Genomic DNA, 17384 nt, shown 5'->3' with positions numbered 1-17384 from the left:
AGTTACATAACATGTATTTATTGTCTCTTCTGTTCAGGTCAAAATGCTTTGATGATACCCTATTTATTCAGATTGTCTGCTTAGCATGCCCAGGATTGATGAAAGAAATCAAGTGGTGTCTAGCTGTACTGTCCAAGACACACCTGTTTTTTTTTCTCTAGATGAGGCCTTAACAGAAACGTTTGAAAAATTTAGTTGTATGTCAGAACTTAGCATTTTTCAAGAGGTTTTAGCATGGGTGAGTGGGGAATGATTTGTTTGCCCCCAAGTGGGAAGTCATCACACTTTTGGCTTAGTGTTGAGAACAGAGTACACATTCACAGCAGCAGCTGTTTGAAAATACTAGTTCATGATGGAGAAAAAAAAATTTTTTTTTGAGACAAAGTCTGGCTCTGTTGCCTGGGCTGGAGTGCCAGTGGCATGATCTCGGCTCACTGCAACCGCTGCTCCTGGGTTCACATGATTCTCCTGCCTCAGCCTCTCAAGAACCTGTAGTTCTAGCTACTCGGGAGTCTGAGGCATTAGAGTGGCTTGAACCTGGAAGGTAGAGGTTGCAGTAAGCTGAGTTCACGGCATTGCACTCTACCTGGGCGGCAGGGCAAGACTCTTGTTTCAAAAAAAAATTATATTTATACACACTGAATATCTGTAATAGTCTGTACTCCATTTTTGTTTTATCTTGTTTTCTTTTGGTACTATATTAATGATGGATTTTTAAATTGGGCATTTAAAAGTACGTGACTGTAGATAAAAAACATTAAAGGAAACAGGAATATCTAGGTGAAACATGGGGGCTAGAAAGTCAAGGCCAGAGGCTGTTGTATCTAACATTTTTGTTTATTTGTTCCTCTTTGGAGCTGGGAGAAAAGAGATGATTTATTGACTACCAAGTGTTTTGTTTGTTTGGTTTTGAGATGGAGTCTCACTCTGTCATCAGGCTGAAGTGCAGTGGCACGATCTTGGCTCACTGCAACTTCTGCCTCCCAGGTTCAAGCGATTCTCCTGCCTTAGCCTCCCGAGTATCTGGGACTACAGGCACACACCACCATGCCCAACTACTTTTTATATTTTTAGTAGAGATGAGGCTTCACCATGTTGGCCAGGATGGTCTCAATCTCTTGACCTTGTGATCTGCCCACCTTGGCCTCTCCAAGTACTGGGATTACAGGTGTGAGCCACCACACCCAGCCATTTGTTTGTTTTGTAAACATAAAGGTCATGAGTGAATTAATAGAGGGGCATGTCAGAAAATCAGAAGGCACCTCCACGTCTGTGTCTGAGGGTTGTTAAATCTGCCTCACTAGTGATGAAGAAGAATCTTTGAGACAGCATGCAAATTCCAAGTTGCTATGCATTAGTAAGATGCATACAACCTTCTAAAATGTAGGAATATAGTGGCACACCATTAAGCTATGGATAAATGCTTTGGTATAAATGGCACGTTGTAGTTCCAGTTTTTCTGGCACTAAGTTCCCAATAAACATTTATCATGCAAATAATTGAGAACAATTTCTCCTTTATTTCATACCTTATGCTTTCTAAGAATGATGAGTCACAAAATAAAGTCTGAAATTAGGAAATTCTCAAAAATAGAAAAGCCTTCAGAGAGAATTTTTTTTGAGACGGAGTCTCTTCCTGTTGCCCAGGCTGGAGTGCAATGGCAAGATCTCAGCTCACTGCAACCTCTGCCTCCCAGGTTGAAGCGATTCTCCTGCCTCAGCCTCCCAAATAACTGGGATTACAGGTGTGCACTAGCACACCCAGCTAATTTTTTGTATCTTCAGCAAAGACAGGATTTTACCATCTTGGCCAGGCTGTTCTTGAACTCCTGGCCTTGTGATGATCCTCCCACCTTGACCTCCAAAATTGCTGGAATTATAGGAGTACGCCACCACGCCCGGCCCAGAGAGAGTTTTCAAATGTTCAGAAGGGGTTGGTTTGACAGCTGAAGACTGGTTTTATTCCATTTTTGTTGTTTTTTCCTTTCTTCAAGCATATCTGTCTCTCAGTGGCGATAAATGTCATCTGTACATCCACACTTAAAATCCTCTTCTTTGGTGACTGGCGTAATAAGTGTTATTAATGGCAGACTTGAATGAGTTAAATGAAATGCCCAGATCTTAAGGTTCTAGTAAGATGCTATACACAGCGTAATTTTCTTAGTCTTAGAACTAAAAAAAAAAAAAAAAAAAGAAAGAAAGAAATACATTTGATTTTTCAGATGTAATTTACATGTCAGAAGGAGACCAGAATTGGGGTCTCTTTCTGCTGTTTAACCTTACACATGGCTCTTCATGTCTGTTTCTTCAAAGTGTGAAAAATAATGATAACTGATTCATAGAGCTGTTTTAAAGAATAAACAAAATACTACGAAAAATGCTTACCACTGTGTTCAGAGCATAATGCTTAAGACAGTGTTTAAAACAAACAAAAAAAATCCCTGCATTTAAGGGGTCTGTGTTTTCATCTTTTTCTTATCCTTGGGATATTTCAGTCTCCTCAGGTCCTCTGGAATAAGTGTGGGGTTAAGGCTGGCAAGTCCTCCTGCATTCAGTGTGGGCAGCCTCTAGAAGCTGATGCCTTCTATAAGACAGAATTGATTGGTTCCAAATAGCCCAAAAGAGTACCTACAGGCTGAGCATGGTGGCTCACACCTGTAATTCCAGTACTTTGGGAGGCCAAGGTGGGTGGATCACCTGAGGTCAGGAGTTCGAGACCAGCCTGGCTAACTAACATGTTGAATCCCTGTCTCTACTACAAATACAAAAACACAGGCATGGTGCTGGGTGCCTGTAATCCCAGCTACTCGGGAGCCTGAAGCAGGAGATTTGCTTGAACCTGGGAGGCAGAAGTTGCATTAAGCAGAGATCACACCACCGCACTCTAGTCTGAGCTGTGAGACTTGGTCTCAAAAAAAAAAAAAAAAAGAGTATGTACGTAAGATGAAATTGACAATGATTTTTCTCTTTATTTACTGCTTCATGTTTTTAACAGTGTCTCCCATGAGGAAATGATGAAGATGCGACAGGCTAATCTGGATTATCAGGTGAGCAGAGTCTCCACTTTTAAAATAGGTGGCAAACTATACTAACCGTGATGCTCGAAGCCTTGGTAGGGCCATGGAAAGAATACTGGAAAGGAGACAGTTCAGGTGGTTACCTGTGAAGTAGTGTCTGGAGTTAGTGGTTACTGAACCAAGGCTCTGGGCTATGGCAAAACCAAACGGCTTTCAAGATGTCAGAAATGGGCCTTGGATTTACAATCACAAAAATTCCTGGGGTTTCTTTCCGAGGAATTAAAAGAATGTTAACATTGTATTTCTTTTTCTTTTCTTTTTTTTTTTTTTTTTTTTGAGACAGAGTCTCACTCTGTCACCAGGTACCAGGCTGGAGTGTAGTGGTGTGATCTCGGCTCACTGCAACCTCTGCCTCCTGGGTTCAAGCAATTCTCCTGCCTCAGCCTCCCGAGTAGCTGGGACTACAGGCGTGCACCACCATGCCCAGCTAATTTTTATATTTTAGTGGAGATGGGGTTTCACTGTATTGGCCAGGATGGTCTTGATCTCTTGACCTCTTGATCCGCCCACCTCGGCCTCCCAGAGTGCTGGGATTACAGGTATGAGCCATTGCACAGGCCAGAGCTTTATTATTTTATTGGATACATTTATTTCTTGAAAATTTCCTCCTATCTAATCTCCTTTATTTTCTTATTGTTTATTTTGATATCACCATTCAATATTTTGCCCCCAGGCAATAATAGTAACACATACCACTAAATTCTTGGGAAGATAGGTTCTTTTACTGTCAATTTCCAAGATAATTAGGAAATTTAAAGGTGATTAAATTTTAGTTTATATGACACTTAAAATCATGAAGGCAGTGTATTTTAATTGCTTTTATGGCATCTAACCATCAACTTTGGCTTTCTTCCTGTCTCCCTGACTTACCCTTTCTTGGTAATAAGTCCTTACTTTATGTAGCCTTGTTTAAAGCACTCTTAGCTTTCAGGGAAGTAAAATATAAATGAAGTAAGAATTGACATTGTTATATTCAAATGCAGGTAGCACTTCTCTCTTACCCAAATTGCATGACAGTTTTCACCAAGATGGCAGCTTGCACATATATATTTAATGACATTTTTCTTATCTGTAAACTTGGACAGTAGTACGATCTATTCAATACTGAGGTATAGTAGCTGTGGCCCTAATTGCAGTTTGAGGCTACAGTTGTTTTTTTCTCAAGTCATTGATCTAAATGAAGTAGATAGAGCCTTCCCCAGATACCTTGGCAGGATCACTGTGATCAGGGGTCTAGTCTGCTCTTTACAAGTCTGAGAGCTTAGTTTTGTCAGTGAACCTAACTATAACCAGGTCCTTTGGCACAAATTCACACTAAACTCACACTAATAAGTTATAAAACCAGAATCCCAAGTTATTAATTTACAAGGGGAGCTCTACTCCTTCAGTGTGTATTCATCTCTACTGTTCATGATACTCTTTTCCTGGGAATATGAAGAAGTTAAGCTGCAAATTATAGGGTTGACTGGTGAGCAAGGAATCAGAGGGAATGAGGTCAGGAGTTGGAGACCAGCCTGGCCAATATGGTGAAACCACATCTCTACCGAAAATATAAAAATTAGCTAGGCATGGTGGCACATGCCTGTAATCCCAGATACTTGGGAGGCTGAGGCAGGAAAATTGCTTGAACCCAGGAGGCAGAGGTTGCAGTGAGCCAAGATCAGGCCACTGCACTCCAGCCTGGGCAATAGGGTAAGACTCCGTCTCAAAAAAAAATTTTTTTTCTTTCTTGGACAAACCAGATAAGCCCTATCAAATTCTAGTTCTTTGACCTCCCTTTTATAGATCACAAGCAGAAATTTCCTTTTCTATAGAAAACATTTTCCTTACATGTGAACTCCATCTCTACTAAAAATATAAAAAACCCAAGTTTCTTACCAGCTCTATCACTTATACTATGTGACTTGGACAAGTCACTGAATTCTCTGGGACTCTGTTTCTTCATCTGTGGAGTATCATACCCACCTCATGGATTGTAATGAAAAAAATGTGTGTAAAGACAAGGACAGGCTGGGCACAGTGACTAATGCCTGTAAGCCCTTATTTGTCAAGAGGTAGTTGTACTATGTGCTAGTCCATTTCATTCGGTTTTTTTCTGTCATGGTCTCTCATGCTTTTTTCCTGATTTTTCTTGCTACTATAGTCTTTATCTTGCTTTTATTCATAGAGTTGACTGCTTTCTATTTGATATGTTCCAACTGCCATTTTCTTCTTTTCATCCTTGACCCAAATTTGATTTCTAATTACGCAAGATAAACAAGAACGCCAAACTCACTGCTCTTTGACTGCTTAAAACATGGAAATAATTTGAGTTTGAGAGAATATTTTTTTCTTCCAGTTATAAAAGAAAACTTTGAAAAAAAAACAGAAAAGAGAAAATAATCATGCCTTAGTCTACCATCTCAAGAAATCACCCTTGCTGTGTACCTCTATCTTTCCCCATGCATGTGTGTTTATATGTTTTGAGCTTGGATAACGCTGTGATGATTACCATACATCTTCAGTAGACTTGGACCATGGCCTCAGCTTGGTTAGAAATGCATTGTGTGGGGGAGGTGTGGTGGCTCATGCCTGTAATCCCAATACTTTGGGAGGCCAAAGCAGGCATACTGTTTGAGCTCAGGAGTTTGAGACCAGCCTGGGCAATATGGGGAAACTGGTCTCTACAAAAAATACTAAAATTAGCTGGGCATGGTAGCACAAACCTGTAGTCCCAGCTGTTCATGTTCAGGAGGTTGAAGTGGAAGGATTGGGTACACCTTGGAGGTCAAGGCTGCAGTGAGCTCCAATGGTGCCACTGCACTCCAGCCTGGGCAACAGAGTGAGAGTCTGTCTTAAAAAAAAAAAAAAAAAAAAAAAAAGAGAGAAAAAGAAAAAAAATGCATTGTAAAATTTTAAGTAGATCTTTATAGGTGTTAGGTGTTCAAAAGTATTTGTTAAATGGTTGAATCATTACCCTTCTCTGTGCCTCAGTTTTCCCATTTCTTAAGTGAGGAAAAAATAATTTACAAGACGTTTTATGAGGATCAGTGAAAAACAAACTGTAAATGTTGGAAGTGGCTAGGTCTTGTCAAAACTTTCCTGGTTGTCTGTCATATCACTTTTTTCCCAGAGGCTACTACTTGAGAAGAGGCAAAGGAAAAAGCGCCTGGAGCCATTTATGATTGAACCCAATCCAGATTGGCAACCCAATCTGTATACCAGGCTATGTCCAGCAAAGCCAAGGGCCAAACAGGAGCAGATTGCGTTGGTGAAACATCTCGACAGCAATGTCATCTCGCATGGTGTGTATTTAGGCAGCATTACTTCCTGCTGGGGTACAATTTTCACAAACCTAGAAGGTGGGAGAATTCTCAGATGGACCAAAGGGATAATATTGGTACCATTACTGGGTAACTTCTTAAATCTTTAATCACATTTGGGGTCTTTTAAGAGAATAAAATAAATGATGTAATCAGTGGAAGATGCCTTAACATTTGTGTCCATTTTACAACTGTTTTCTTTTTTCTTTTTTTTGAGATGGAGTTTTGCTTTTGTCACCTGCTGGAGTGCAGTGGCACGATCTTGGCCCACTGCAGACTCCTTCTCCCAGTATCAAACGATTCTCCTGCCTCAACCTCCTGAGTAGCTGGGATTACAGGTGCCTGCCACCACACCTGGCTAATGTTTTTATATTTTTAGTGGAGACGGGGTTTCATCATGTTGGCCAGGCTGATCTCGAACTCCTGACCTCAGGTGATCTACCCATCTTCGCCTTCCAAAGTGCTGGGATTACAAGTGTGAGACACTTTGCCCAGCCAGAAATGTTGTTTTCTAGATGCCAGATGAATGAGTTTAGAATGACCTGTTTGAGGAACTTTTGATTGTTAAATCATGGCAGAGGTGAATCATGAAACCAGGAATAGGTAGAGAGCATTCATTCTTCCATAGATGGTTCAAAAGACCATCTGAGATGGTGAAGAGGCAGAGGAAGAATAAGATTATAAGAGCTTTTAAATAAAGCCACCTGAGCTATTGCCTTGGACAGGATCTGTACTATGGAGTACTGCTTTGTTTTCTTGGTCTTATTCTTAAGTTTCTGAAGTATACCTCAGGTACATATTACCATAGTAACAGAGCATGGTAATGGAATGGACACCAGGCTAGGTGTGGTGGCTTATGCGTATGATCTCAGCACTTTGGGAGGCCAAGGCAGGCAGATCACTTGAGGCCAGGTGTTTGAGACTAGGCTGGGAAACATAACAAGACTCCGTTTCTACAGAAAATTTAAAAATTAGCCAGGTGTATTAGCACACACCTGTAGTCCCAGCTACTCAGGGTCTGAAGTGGGAGGATTGCTTGAGCCCAGGAAGTCGAGGCTACAGTGAGCTGTGATTACACCTCTGCTCTCCAGCCTGGGTGACAGAGTGAGATCCTGTCTCAGAAAAAAAGAACACCAGTTCTGACCTACTCTCTTAAGAAATGTTCTTATGGATGTTAAGAAAGGAGGGGAGATAAAATGATTTAGCAGTTCTCAATTCTGATCACATATGCCAAATCTACCCAACTAAATAGTGAGTAATACTTTGCTCCTTTTATAAAATTTATTTTATTTTGACCCCTAGGTATTGATGGTCCAGCTGCTGTCCTGAAACCAGATGGAGCTTTTAATCCATCAGTAAGCTCCCCTGTTTTGGAAGAGGAAACAGAAAACACCATGACTTCCAAGCCAGGACTTAAGGAGAGTCTCCAAAAGCATGGTGAGGACTGGTAATGATTTTAAGGCAATTTTTCTTTTTACTCATTTGTAATCTTTTCTTTCACTGTAGTTAACAATGTACATGACTCAAAATTTCTCACGGTTTAGGGCCTCACAGAGGTGACAGTATTAAGCATCTTTTACATCTGAATATTGGTCATTTTCAGCAATGGTAGTATTTATACTATTGCCTGAGAAAAATAAGGCAATTAAATATAAAATATTAGCTACCAAAGATGACTGTTTCTTTTTAACTATTTTCAGTTCCCTCCCTCTTCTGACAGAGTTCTCATTCAACCCCTTCTGCCCTGCGTCCATTTCATAGCTGGTGATGATTGACAGCCTTTCTGCTAGTTGGAGCTCTCATTTCCATAAATATTCCCATACATTTCAAAGATCCCTTGTAGTCTTCTTTCCTTTTTAGAAAAATAATTTTATAATGAGAAGGGGTCACTCATCCCCTTTTCAGATGAGAAAACTGAAGCCCAGTAATTAATAAATACCCATTGGGTACCTACTTTGCATTATGCAAACATTGCTAGGTCGTGAGATACATAAATCAGGAGAGCTTACCATGGAATGGTAGAATAGATGAACATTTAAACAAATTTGTATATTCACTTATTTAGAAATTATGTTTTGGCCGGGTGTAGTGGCTCATACCTGTAATCCCAACACTTTTAGAGGCCGAGGTGAGTGGATCACCCTGAAGGTCAGGAGTTCAAGACCAACCTGGCCAACATGATGAAACCCCATCTCTCCTAAAAATAGAAAAAGATTAGTCAGTTGTGGTGGGGGGTACCTGTAATCCCAGCTACTTGGGAGGCTGAGGCAGGAGAATCACTTGAACCCAGGAGGTGGAGGCGGCAGTGAGCCAAGATTGCACCATTGCACTCCAGCCTGGGCAACAAGAGTGAAACTTCTCAAAATAAATAAATAAAAAACCATAAAACAAAACAAAACAAAACAAAAAATGTATGTTTTGAGGCCAGGCATGATAACTTATTCCTGTAATTCTAACACTTTGGGAGGCTGAGGCAGGCAGATCACTTGAGTCCAGGGGCTCAAGAACAGCCTGGGAAACATGGAGAAACAACTCTACAAAAAAATGCAGGAAGAAAAAAAAAATGGCCAGGTGCAGTGGCACACACCTGTAGTTGCAGCTGCTTGAGGGGCTGAGGCAGAAAGATTGAGCCTGGGAAGCAGAGGTTGCACTAAGCTTGAGTTGACACCAGTGTACTCCAGCCTGGGTGACAGATCCTGTATCAACCAAAAAAAAGTAAAGAAAGAAAATATGTTTTGAGTACATACCATATCTCAGGCATTATTCTAGGTACTTAGGATACAAGAGTGAACGTGGTTCCTGCCCTCATGAAGCTTTATGCACTTAAATAGGCTAGAGCTAGAAAATCAAGATGCTGAGAGAGCCTGAAAACCTCACTTGGAGGTTTGGGAACCTTTCCAGAGAAAGTGATATCTGAGCTAGTGCCTGACATGGGTAGAGGTGCTGACCAGTTCAGAATGGCAGCAGCTCAGGGTATGTGGTCATAGGGAAGGAAGGGGGATGTAGAGAGATGAGCCAGGAGAGGGAAGTGGGCTCTAATTATATGGGACCTGATAGACCACATAAGGAATTGGGACTTTAAGGAATAATAGAAGGCTGGGCACAGTGGCTCACACCTGTAATCCCAGCACTTTAAGACGCCAAGTTGGGAGGCTTGCTTGAAGTTAGGTGTTGACCAGCCAGGGCAACATAGCAAATCTCTACCAAAAAGAAATTTTGTAATTAACTGGGCATGGTAGTACACGCTGGTAGCCCCAGCTACTTTAGAGGTTGTGGTGGGTGGATTGCTCGAGCCCAGGCTATTGAGGATGCAGTGAGCTATGACCATGCCACATCACTCCCACCTGGGTGACAGAATTAAACCATGTCTCTAAAAATTAAAAAAAAAAATTTGGGTTGGGCAGAGTGGCTCATGCCTGTAACGCCAGCACTTTGGGAGGCTGAGGTGGGAGGAGTCCTTGAGCCTGGGAGTTTGAGGCTGCAGTGGGCCAGGATTGTGCTGCTGCACTCTAGGCTGTGTGTAGAGTAAGACCCTTTTTAAAATAAATAAATAAAAATTAATAAAAAAAAATAAAGAGTAATGAGCTGTGAGGGACTTTTTGTTTTTTGAGATGGAGTCCCACACTGTCACCTGGGCTGGAGTATAGTGGCACAAACTCAGCTCATTGCAACCTCTGCCTCCCGGGTTCAAGTAGTTCTCCTGCCTCAGCCTCGAGAGTAGCTGGGATTACAGGCACATGCCACCACCTCTGACTAATTTTTGTGTTTTTATTAGAGGCGGGTTTTCACCATGTTGGCCAAGCTGCTCTTCAACTCCTGACCTTAGGTGATCCACCTGCCTTAGCCTCCCAAGGTGCTGGGATTACAGGCATGAGCCACTGCGTCCAGCCGTTCCTCTGGTTCTTTTAATGACCTGAAAATGACATTTTGCAAATATAGAAATAGGTGTACATATCCATATGATAGTGATATCTCAAGAGTTTTCTGCCTTTTTGCTAGCAAATAAAAGCAGGGGTGCCAGGCGTGGTGGCTCATGTCTGTAATTCCAGCACTTTGGGAAGTCGAGGTGGGTGGATCGCTTGAACTCACGAGTTTGAGATCAGTCTGGGCAACTTGGTGAAACCCTGTCTCCACAAAAAATTAGCTGGACATGGTGTAGTCCCAGCTACTTAGGAGGCTGAGGTGTGAAGATTGCTTGAGCCTGGGAAGTTGAGGCTACAGTAAGCAGCTGTGATTCAGCCACTGCACTCCAACCTGGGCAACAGAGTGAAACCCTGTCTCAAATAAGAAGCAGCAGCTAAACATTCAGAGAGCAGAAGGAAAAATGTCCTTCACAAACCAGATAATTTTTAAAATAACAGCTCTTTTGAGATAAATTACAGACCATAAAACTCATCCATTTAAAGTGAACAATATGTTGGGTGCTCATACCTGTAATCCTAGCACTTTGGGAGGCAAAGGTGAGCGGATCACCTGAGGTCGGGAGTTTGAGACCAGCCTGGGCAACATGCTGAGACCCTGCCTCCACTAAAAATATGAAAAAATAAGCTGGGTGTGGTGGCGAGTGCCTATAATCCCAGCTATTCAGGAAGCTGAGGCAGCAGAATCGCTTGAACCCCAGGGGCAGAGGTTGCAGTGAGCAGAGATTGCACCAGTGCACTCCAGCCTGGGCTACAAGGGCAAGATTCTGTCTCAAAATAAATAAATAAATAAAGTGAACAATAAATTGGTTTTTAGTACAGAGTTCCACAACCATTTTCACAATCAATTTTACAAAATTTTCATCACCCCAAAAGAAACCTCATAACCATTAACAATAGCCATTAATGGGAAGTGACACTTTCCATTTCCCTCCAATCTCCTCAGCCCTAGGAAGCCATCAGTCTACTTTCTGTCTCTGTAGATTTGTCTGTTCTGGACATTTCATAGTAATAGAATCATACAATATTTGTTTTTTTCTGTGTCTTGGATTTTACTCAGTGTGTTTTCAAGATTCCTTCATGTTATAACCAGTGTCAGTACTTCATTCCTTTTTACTGTTGGATAACACTTCATTGTATGGATAAACCACATTTTGTTGATCAGCTGATGGACATTTGATTATTTCCACTTTCCCAACTGTTAGGAATAATGTTGCTGTGAACACTGATTTTTTTTTTTTTTTTTTGAAATGGAGTTTTGCTCTTGTTGGCCAGGCTGGAGTGCAGTGGTGCAATCTCGGCTCATCACAACCTCTGTCTCCTGGGTTCAAGTGATTCTCCTGCCTCAGCCTTCCAAGTAGCTGGGATTACAGGCATGTGCCACCATGCCCAGCTAATTTTGTATTTTTGGTAGAGACAGGGTTTCTCCATGTTGGTCAGGCTGGTCTTGAATTCCTGACCTCAGGTGATCCACCCACCTGGGCGTTCCAAAGAGCTGGGATTACAGGTGTGAGCCACTGCACCTGGCTACAGCTGGGATCTTATAGGTGTGCACCACCACGCTTGTTTGATTTTTGTATTTTTAGTAGAGACGGGGTTTCACCATGTTAGCCAGGATGGTCTTGATCTCTTGACCTCATGATCTGCCCACCTTGGCCTCCCAAAGTTCTGGAATTACAGGCGTGAGCCACCGTGCCTGGCTGACACATTCTATTTTTTAAAGAGACTTTACATTTAAACGAAATATAGAGAACAGGCAAATCCACAGAGACAGAGTATCGTCTGGTGGTTGCCAGTGGTTGGGAGGAGGGGGTATGTGGAGAAATTGTTTAATGAATACAGGGTTTCCTTTTGAAGTGATGAAAACTGGGAACTAGATAAAGGTGATTATATAACATTGTGAATGTACTGAATGACACTGAATTATTCACTTTAAAATGGTTAATTTGATGTTGCCTTAAATTTTACCTAGATAAAATAGTTATAAATAGAAAAAGCAATGATTGTTTACAAAGATATCAGTGTCAAAAAAAAAGACTGAAGAACCATTCCAGAGTAAAGGAGACTGAAGAAACATGAAAACTGCATGCCGTATATGATGTCAGTCTAGAGGGGAAAAACTGCTACAAAGGGCATCATTGGTTAATTGACAAAACTAGAATATAACAGATTTTTAAAGGTATCCTATCAATGTCAAACTGACTGAAGCTGGTATCTTTAATGTGGTTAATGGAAGAGAATATCCTTATTCTTAGGCCAAACACTCTGAAGGGGTACAAAGCCACATTGCATTCAACTTATTCCCACATGGTTAAAAAATTCTATGTGTGTGTATACACATGTATGAATGGTGTGTGTGCCTGTGTGTAAGTGTGAGAACACAAATAGTAAAGCTAGTGGGGTTAAAACATTAACAGGTCAATCAAAATAAAGGCTATGTAGACTTTATCCACCGTTTGGGCACTTTCAGATTCACAATTTCCAAATAAAGTTTTAAGAAAGCACCCACTATCCCCAAATGTCCCATATTACCTAAAATCACCCTGAAACTCTCATATAATAGGTTTTTAAAAATGCAACTTTCTTTTTACATGTTCAGTCAGCAGTACTCACATTAATAAGTTTCAGATCACACTGACCACGTTCATAAGCAACGCAGGCCAGATATGGATCTCTTTTCTCACAATACTTTCCAACAACGTGACTGTCATAGTAGGGATTTTCACGAAGAAATCTCTCTGGGTTGTTATTACTGTCTATGTAGCTTTTGGCTGAGGCACTGTGAGTAGCAGGCTCTTCAGAGCCCTTATGTATTCTGGCCTCTCGCCAAGGAAGTAGTAGTTTCAATCTAGGAAAAAGGGAAAAAACCTTCCACACACATACTATATTATGCACTCTTGACATGCAAACTATATAAATATATTATGGTCCATAATGTGCTTTCACATACTTTTTTTTCTTCCCCCTGAGTATCACTACATTGCCTAGGCTGAAGTGCAGTGGCTGTTCACAGTCACAATCATCATGCACTACAGCCTTGGGCTCAAGTGATCTTAGTATCGCAGCCTCCTGAGTAGCTGGCACTACAGGTGCACGACACTATGCCTGGCTTCACATTAATTTTAATACTCAATGATCCTATTACGAATTGGGAAATTAAGACTCAAAAGATGATTGAGTTGCCCGAGAATAAAAAGAAGGCATATAAAGCTATTTTCACTCTCCCAGATTTATCTGCTATATGATATACCTACCTGCTTATATCTGAATAAAAGTTTAGAGATTCACACAGTGTCCTTTCTTTCTAACACACAAAATATCTAGACTTTAGAACATTTTGTTTATGGATAGGATGGGGATATGATATTACATAGGCCAGATTAACTGAGAGTTCTTTCAGCTCTTAACACAATTAACATACAACATTACCTAAGGCAAGCCCTAAATACATACTGGCAATAAAACCTGGTAGCTTTAGAAGCTCTGGATTTAATAGTTGTATCTGTCATATATACACTCCATCAAGGAGCAGTTTTGCTATACTATAGCTTGTTTTGATAGTCCTGATGACCATGCCTCCTCTTATTTTGAATTTTATTTTTATTTTAAAGACAGGATCCAAGCTGGAGTGCAGTGGTAGGAACATGGCTCACTGCAGCCCTGACCTCCTGGGCTCAAGAGATCCTCTCACCTCAGCCTCCCCAAAAGTTGGGACTACGGTCACATGCCACTATGCCTGGCCCAAGCGTCTTTTACCAATGATTTAAACATTAACAGCAGCCAGAGAAAAAGCATTATTCTGTTATTTTGGCTATCAAATTCATATAGTTATTATGAACACTCCCCTTGGGGAGAAGATACTTAATTTTAATAAACAGAGGCAAAAATCCAGCTCCTCTAAACATGTGCAATCCAATATGTGCCATGTCAACTTAAAGAATAAAAATTAGCTAAGGCATGTGTAGACTAGTGACTTATATATGAATCTAGCTTTTCACCATATAATTTGTCACTTAAAGACTAAATTATCTAACCATAACTGCCATTTGTTTGGATATGCAATAAGATTATTTTCAGGTAATAGATTTAAGACTCAACTGAACCTCTTTTTAAATGTTAAATTGTTATGACATAAAATCACTTGAAACTAGGCTCAAACCTTTAAGTCAGTATTAACTGTATATCTCTATTACCCTTAAATGCAAAATTTTTCCATGTTTGAAACATTCTATTTTGAAGCATTGATTGTGGAAAAAAAAGAAAAACATTCTAATAGAAATTGTAAGAATATAATTAGTAGGTCATCTATACCAACTGAGGTTGAAATTAAATCCCACAGCCTTTCTTAATTTCTTCTCATATAAACAGCGGAACTTTCCACTAGCATACCACCTCACCAACCTCATTTATGATGTCAGTACTTCCTAAACACTAGTTCCTCAAAATGTTTCAGCTAAACAAAGACTTCACAGTCTGTGAGTCTTACAAGCACTTATACTATATTCTATTGGAAATCCATATTGTCATATTAAGGTACTATAAATTAAACGTCAGTTTAACTCAAGAGTTGCACAGGGAACCTTTGCCTCATTCTTGAACAAACACCGCACTATTTTTTTTAAATCAGCTTTCTCAGGTTGAAAACACCACACTATTTAATTAGTAAAGAATTAGTTGTTAAATATATTGTTACCACACCTAACAAAGCAGGAGACATACTACGTAGTTTATATTAAAAGCATATGAAGTCAAACCACATAGCTGTTATTATAAACATGCCAAAAAATAATCAGGTTAACAGATTTCCTATGACAGCTATAATGTTTCTGACTTTTTTTTCTGGTGCTATCAGCTAGTTTACCACCTCTACATTTGGTGTCTTCAGGAAATTATTCTCCATGTTATTGAGTAGCTTTGGAACAAATGACTACCTATATTTTTATCTATTACCATGCTAAGAGAGACTAACTTATCCCTGTTAAATTGGTACTATGCCCGTTTCTTTTTTCAGCCTCAGCAACAAGTTCATCAGTGGAGAGCTGACCTCTTAAAACCAGAATTAAGTTTTTATGACATCTTCAGAACAGTCAACATCAAGTAATCCTCCAGTAACCATAGGAAGAACACTTGGATTCACCTGTGGCTAGAAAAAAAAAAGCAGAAGAATGCCATTATGTTAATAAGAAAAGCAAAGAAGAATTTTAAAAAAATTATCTCTAATTTATCTCTTTTAAGCTCAGTTTTTTTCTTTAAGTTCAGTTTTTAAATTCAGTAATGAACTGAGGGTTTAAATTTGCAACTAGATAGAGGAATTAAGCAGAAGGTCCAGCTAAAAACAAGGCTTCATGGTTTAATAAGTATCAAAAGCACATATACTATATTCTCTCTCTACTGGATTGGTTAATTAGTTACCCAAGCATTGTTCCATATGATAAATAAATTCAAAGAAATTAGTCAAAGATGACTATGCAAGACCGCCTAATAAAAAAGCTCCCATTATAGCAATACTGCCTGTTTTTACAGTTAAGAAGGTGAAGTATTTTATATATGTATTTAAGATGGTTTGAAAACTCTGCTTTGCAGTCTAGGGCTTCTATACAGATACCTCAGGGCCTATCAAGTTAGTAGGACCCTAGGCCACCCAACTTTTTCAACAGTACCACTTCTCCTCTATTTTACACACTTCGCATGCATTTTTTTCCCCTTTCCCTGAATTAGCTTCCTAGGAAAGCATGTAGAATTTTAATCCAAGAACGGAGTCTGCTTGGGAAAAATTATTAAAAGCAGCTGGGCATGGTAGTATTCATCTGCAGTCCCAGATACTTTGGAGGCTAAGGCAAGAGAATTACTTGAGCCCAGGAGTTTAAGGTTAGAATAGGCTGATTGTGCCACTGTATTCCAGGGTGGGTCACAGAGCAAAACCCTGTCTCAAAACAAACAAAACTCATGTTAAAAGCTGCAGACCACTCTTATTGAGCACTGTTTCAAAACGACTTCCAGAATATGAGAAATAAAATCTATAGTAAGATTATACCTTTAAATTACCTACATATTACTTACCTTATGTACATATATCTCTATATGCTTTTGAAGATTATTTCTATATAAATAGAGCACCAAATCAAGGACAAAGTCAAATCTATCACACACAAGGATAAGTGGTAGCTGATGTGTTAGCTTTACTCCTGAAAAAAGGCAAACAAAAGGAAGCTTTAATTTTCTCTTTCTCTGAGGTATCAAATCTATGTTAAATATGAGCATCTGTTCTACACTGACAAGAGAGGCTCACACAAACATGGCTCTTCTGGTAAAGAAAGAAATGTTCCAATAGTTGAGTTTGTACATCCCAGCTTCAGTGAAATTTTACTAAGCAATACTTAGATTCACACAGCAAGATTCCAGGTCTTTCCAGTCTTTCCCATACACCCCCTTTACCAAAAAACAAGAGTAACAAATTAAGATACTTGAGCCAGCAGCGGCTCTCAGATGTTAAATTTACCACACTGGGACTTTCATCAGTATTAACACTTCAACTGTATTGGAAATCAATTTAATAACTATAGACAGATTGTCAAAATATATGGCATAAGTTGCTCACATTTGTTTCAAACTAATGATATTCTATCCCTCCCCAAATCCAATCTATACAATCGGCCTCTAATACTCTATTATAAACAAAGCCTACAAGGAGCAGCATAATAGTGACCACATGTGGCCATATGAATAATGCAAAAAAAAAAAAAACCCAGCATTTAAAGAAAAGACATCTTTAAATTGCCAACCGCTTTTGCCATTACAGATACCAAACTACAATCCTACTTATAGATTGACACAGAAGACGTTATAGACAAGGTAAGTAAAGCTGTACTTGGCATTTACCTGATACATACCCTGTTACATTCCACAGACATAAGGTACAGCACAAAAAACAATTTCCATCCATCAGGAATTCATTTATACACAGTGAAACATTCCTCAATAAATGATTCCTCTAACAGTCTGCTAGGGACGTAGAATTAGCCAGGTAGAACTCACTAAGAACATTATTTTCAAGGTTAGAATAAAATGGCTCCTGAGACTAGAGGA

General features: G+C 39.8%; 1 protein-coding gene across 2 annotated transcripts in view; it reads left to right on the top strand.

The window, feature by feature from the left end:
• LOC116545492 (tubby-related protein 3-like) overlaps window positions 1-15799 on the top strand; it is a 25384-nt gene extending 9585 nt beyond the window's left edge. Inside the window, exons 1-4 of one of the 2 annotated variants that reach the window (XM_032272039.1) lie at window positions 2935-3046; window positions 6189-6360; window positions 7681-7815; window positions 15310-15799. In XM_032272039.1, coding sequence (XP_032127930.1) covers window positions 3011-3046; window positions 6189-6360; window positions 7681-7815; window positions 15310-15341 — 375 coding nt within the window. In that variant the 5' untranslated portion in view covers window positions 2935-3010 and the 3' untranslated portion in view covers window positions 15342-15799. Of the gene's footprint in view, window positions 1-2934; window positions 3047-6188; window positions 6361-7680; window positions 7816-15309 lie in introns of those variants that run through there. The other variant, XR_004266329.1, reaches the window with a different exon arrangement.
• Window positions 15800-17384: the final 1585 nt, after the last annotated feature.

This window comes from Sapajus apella, unplaced genomic scaffold (genome assembly GCF_009761245.1).
Source record: "Sapajus apella isolate SASKATOON/1434 unplaced genomic scaffold, GSC_monkey_1.0 scaffold277, whole genome shotgun sequence".
In the NCBI taxonomy this organism is placed as follows: Eukaryota; Metazoa; Chordata; class Mammalia; order Primates; family Cebidae; genus Sapajus; species Sapajus apella.
The sequence above is the reverse complement of the archived record's forward strand: the minus strand, read 5'-3'. Positions and strand labels throughout refer to the sequence as shown.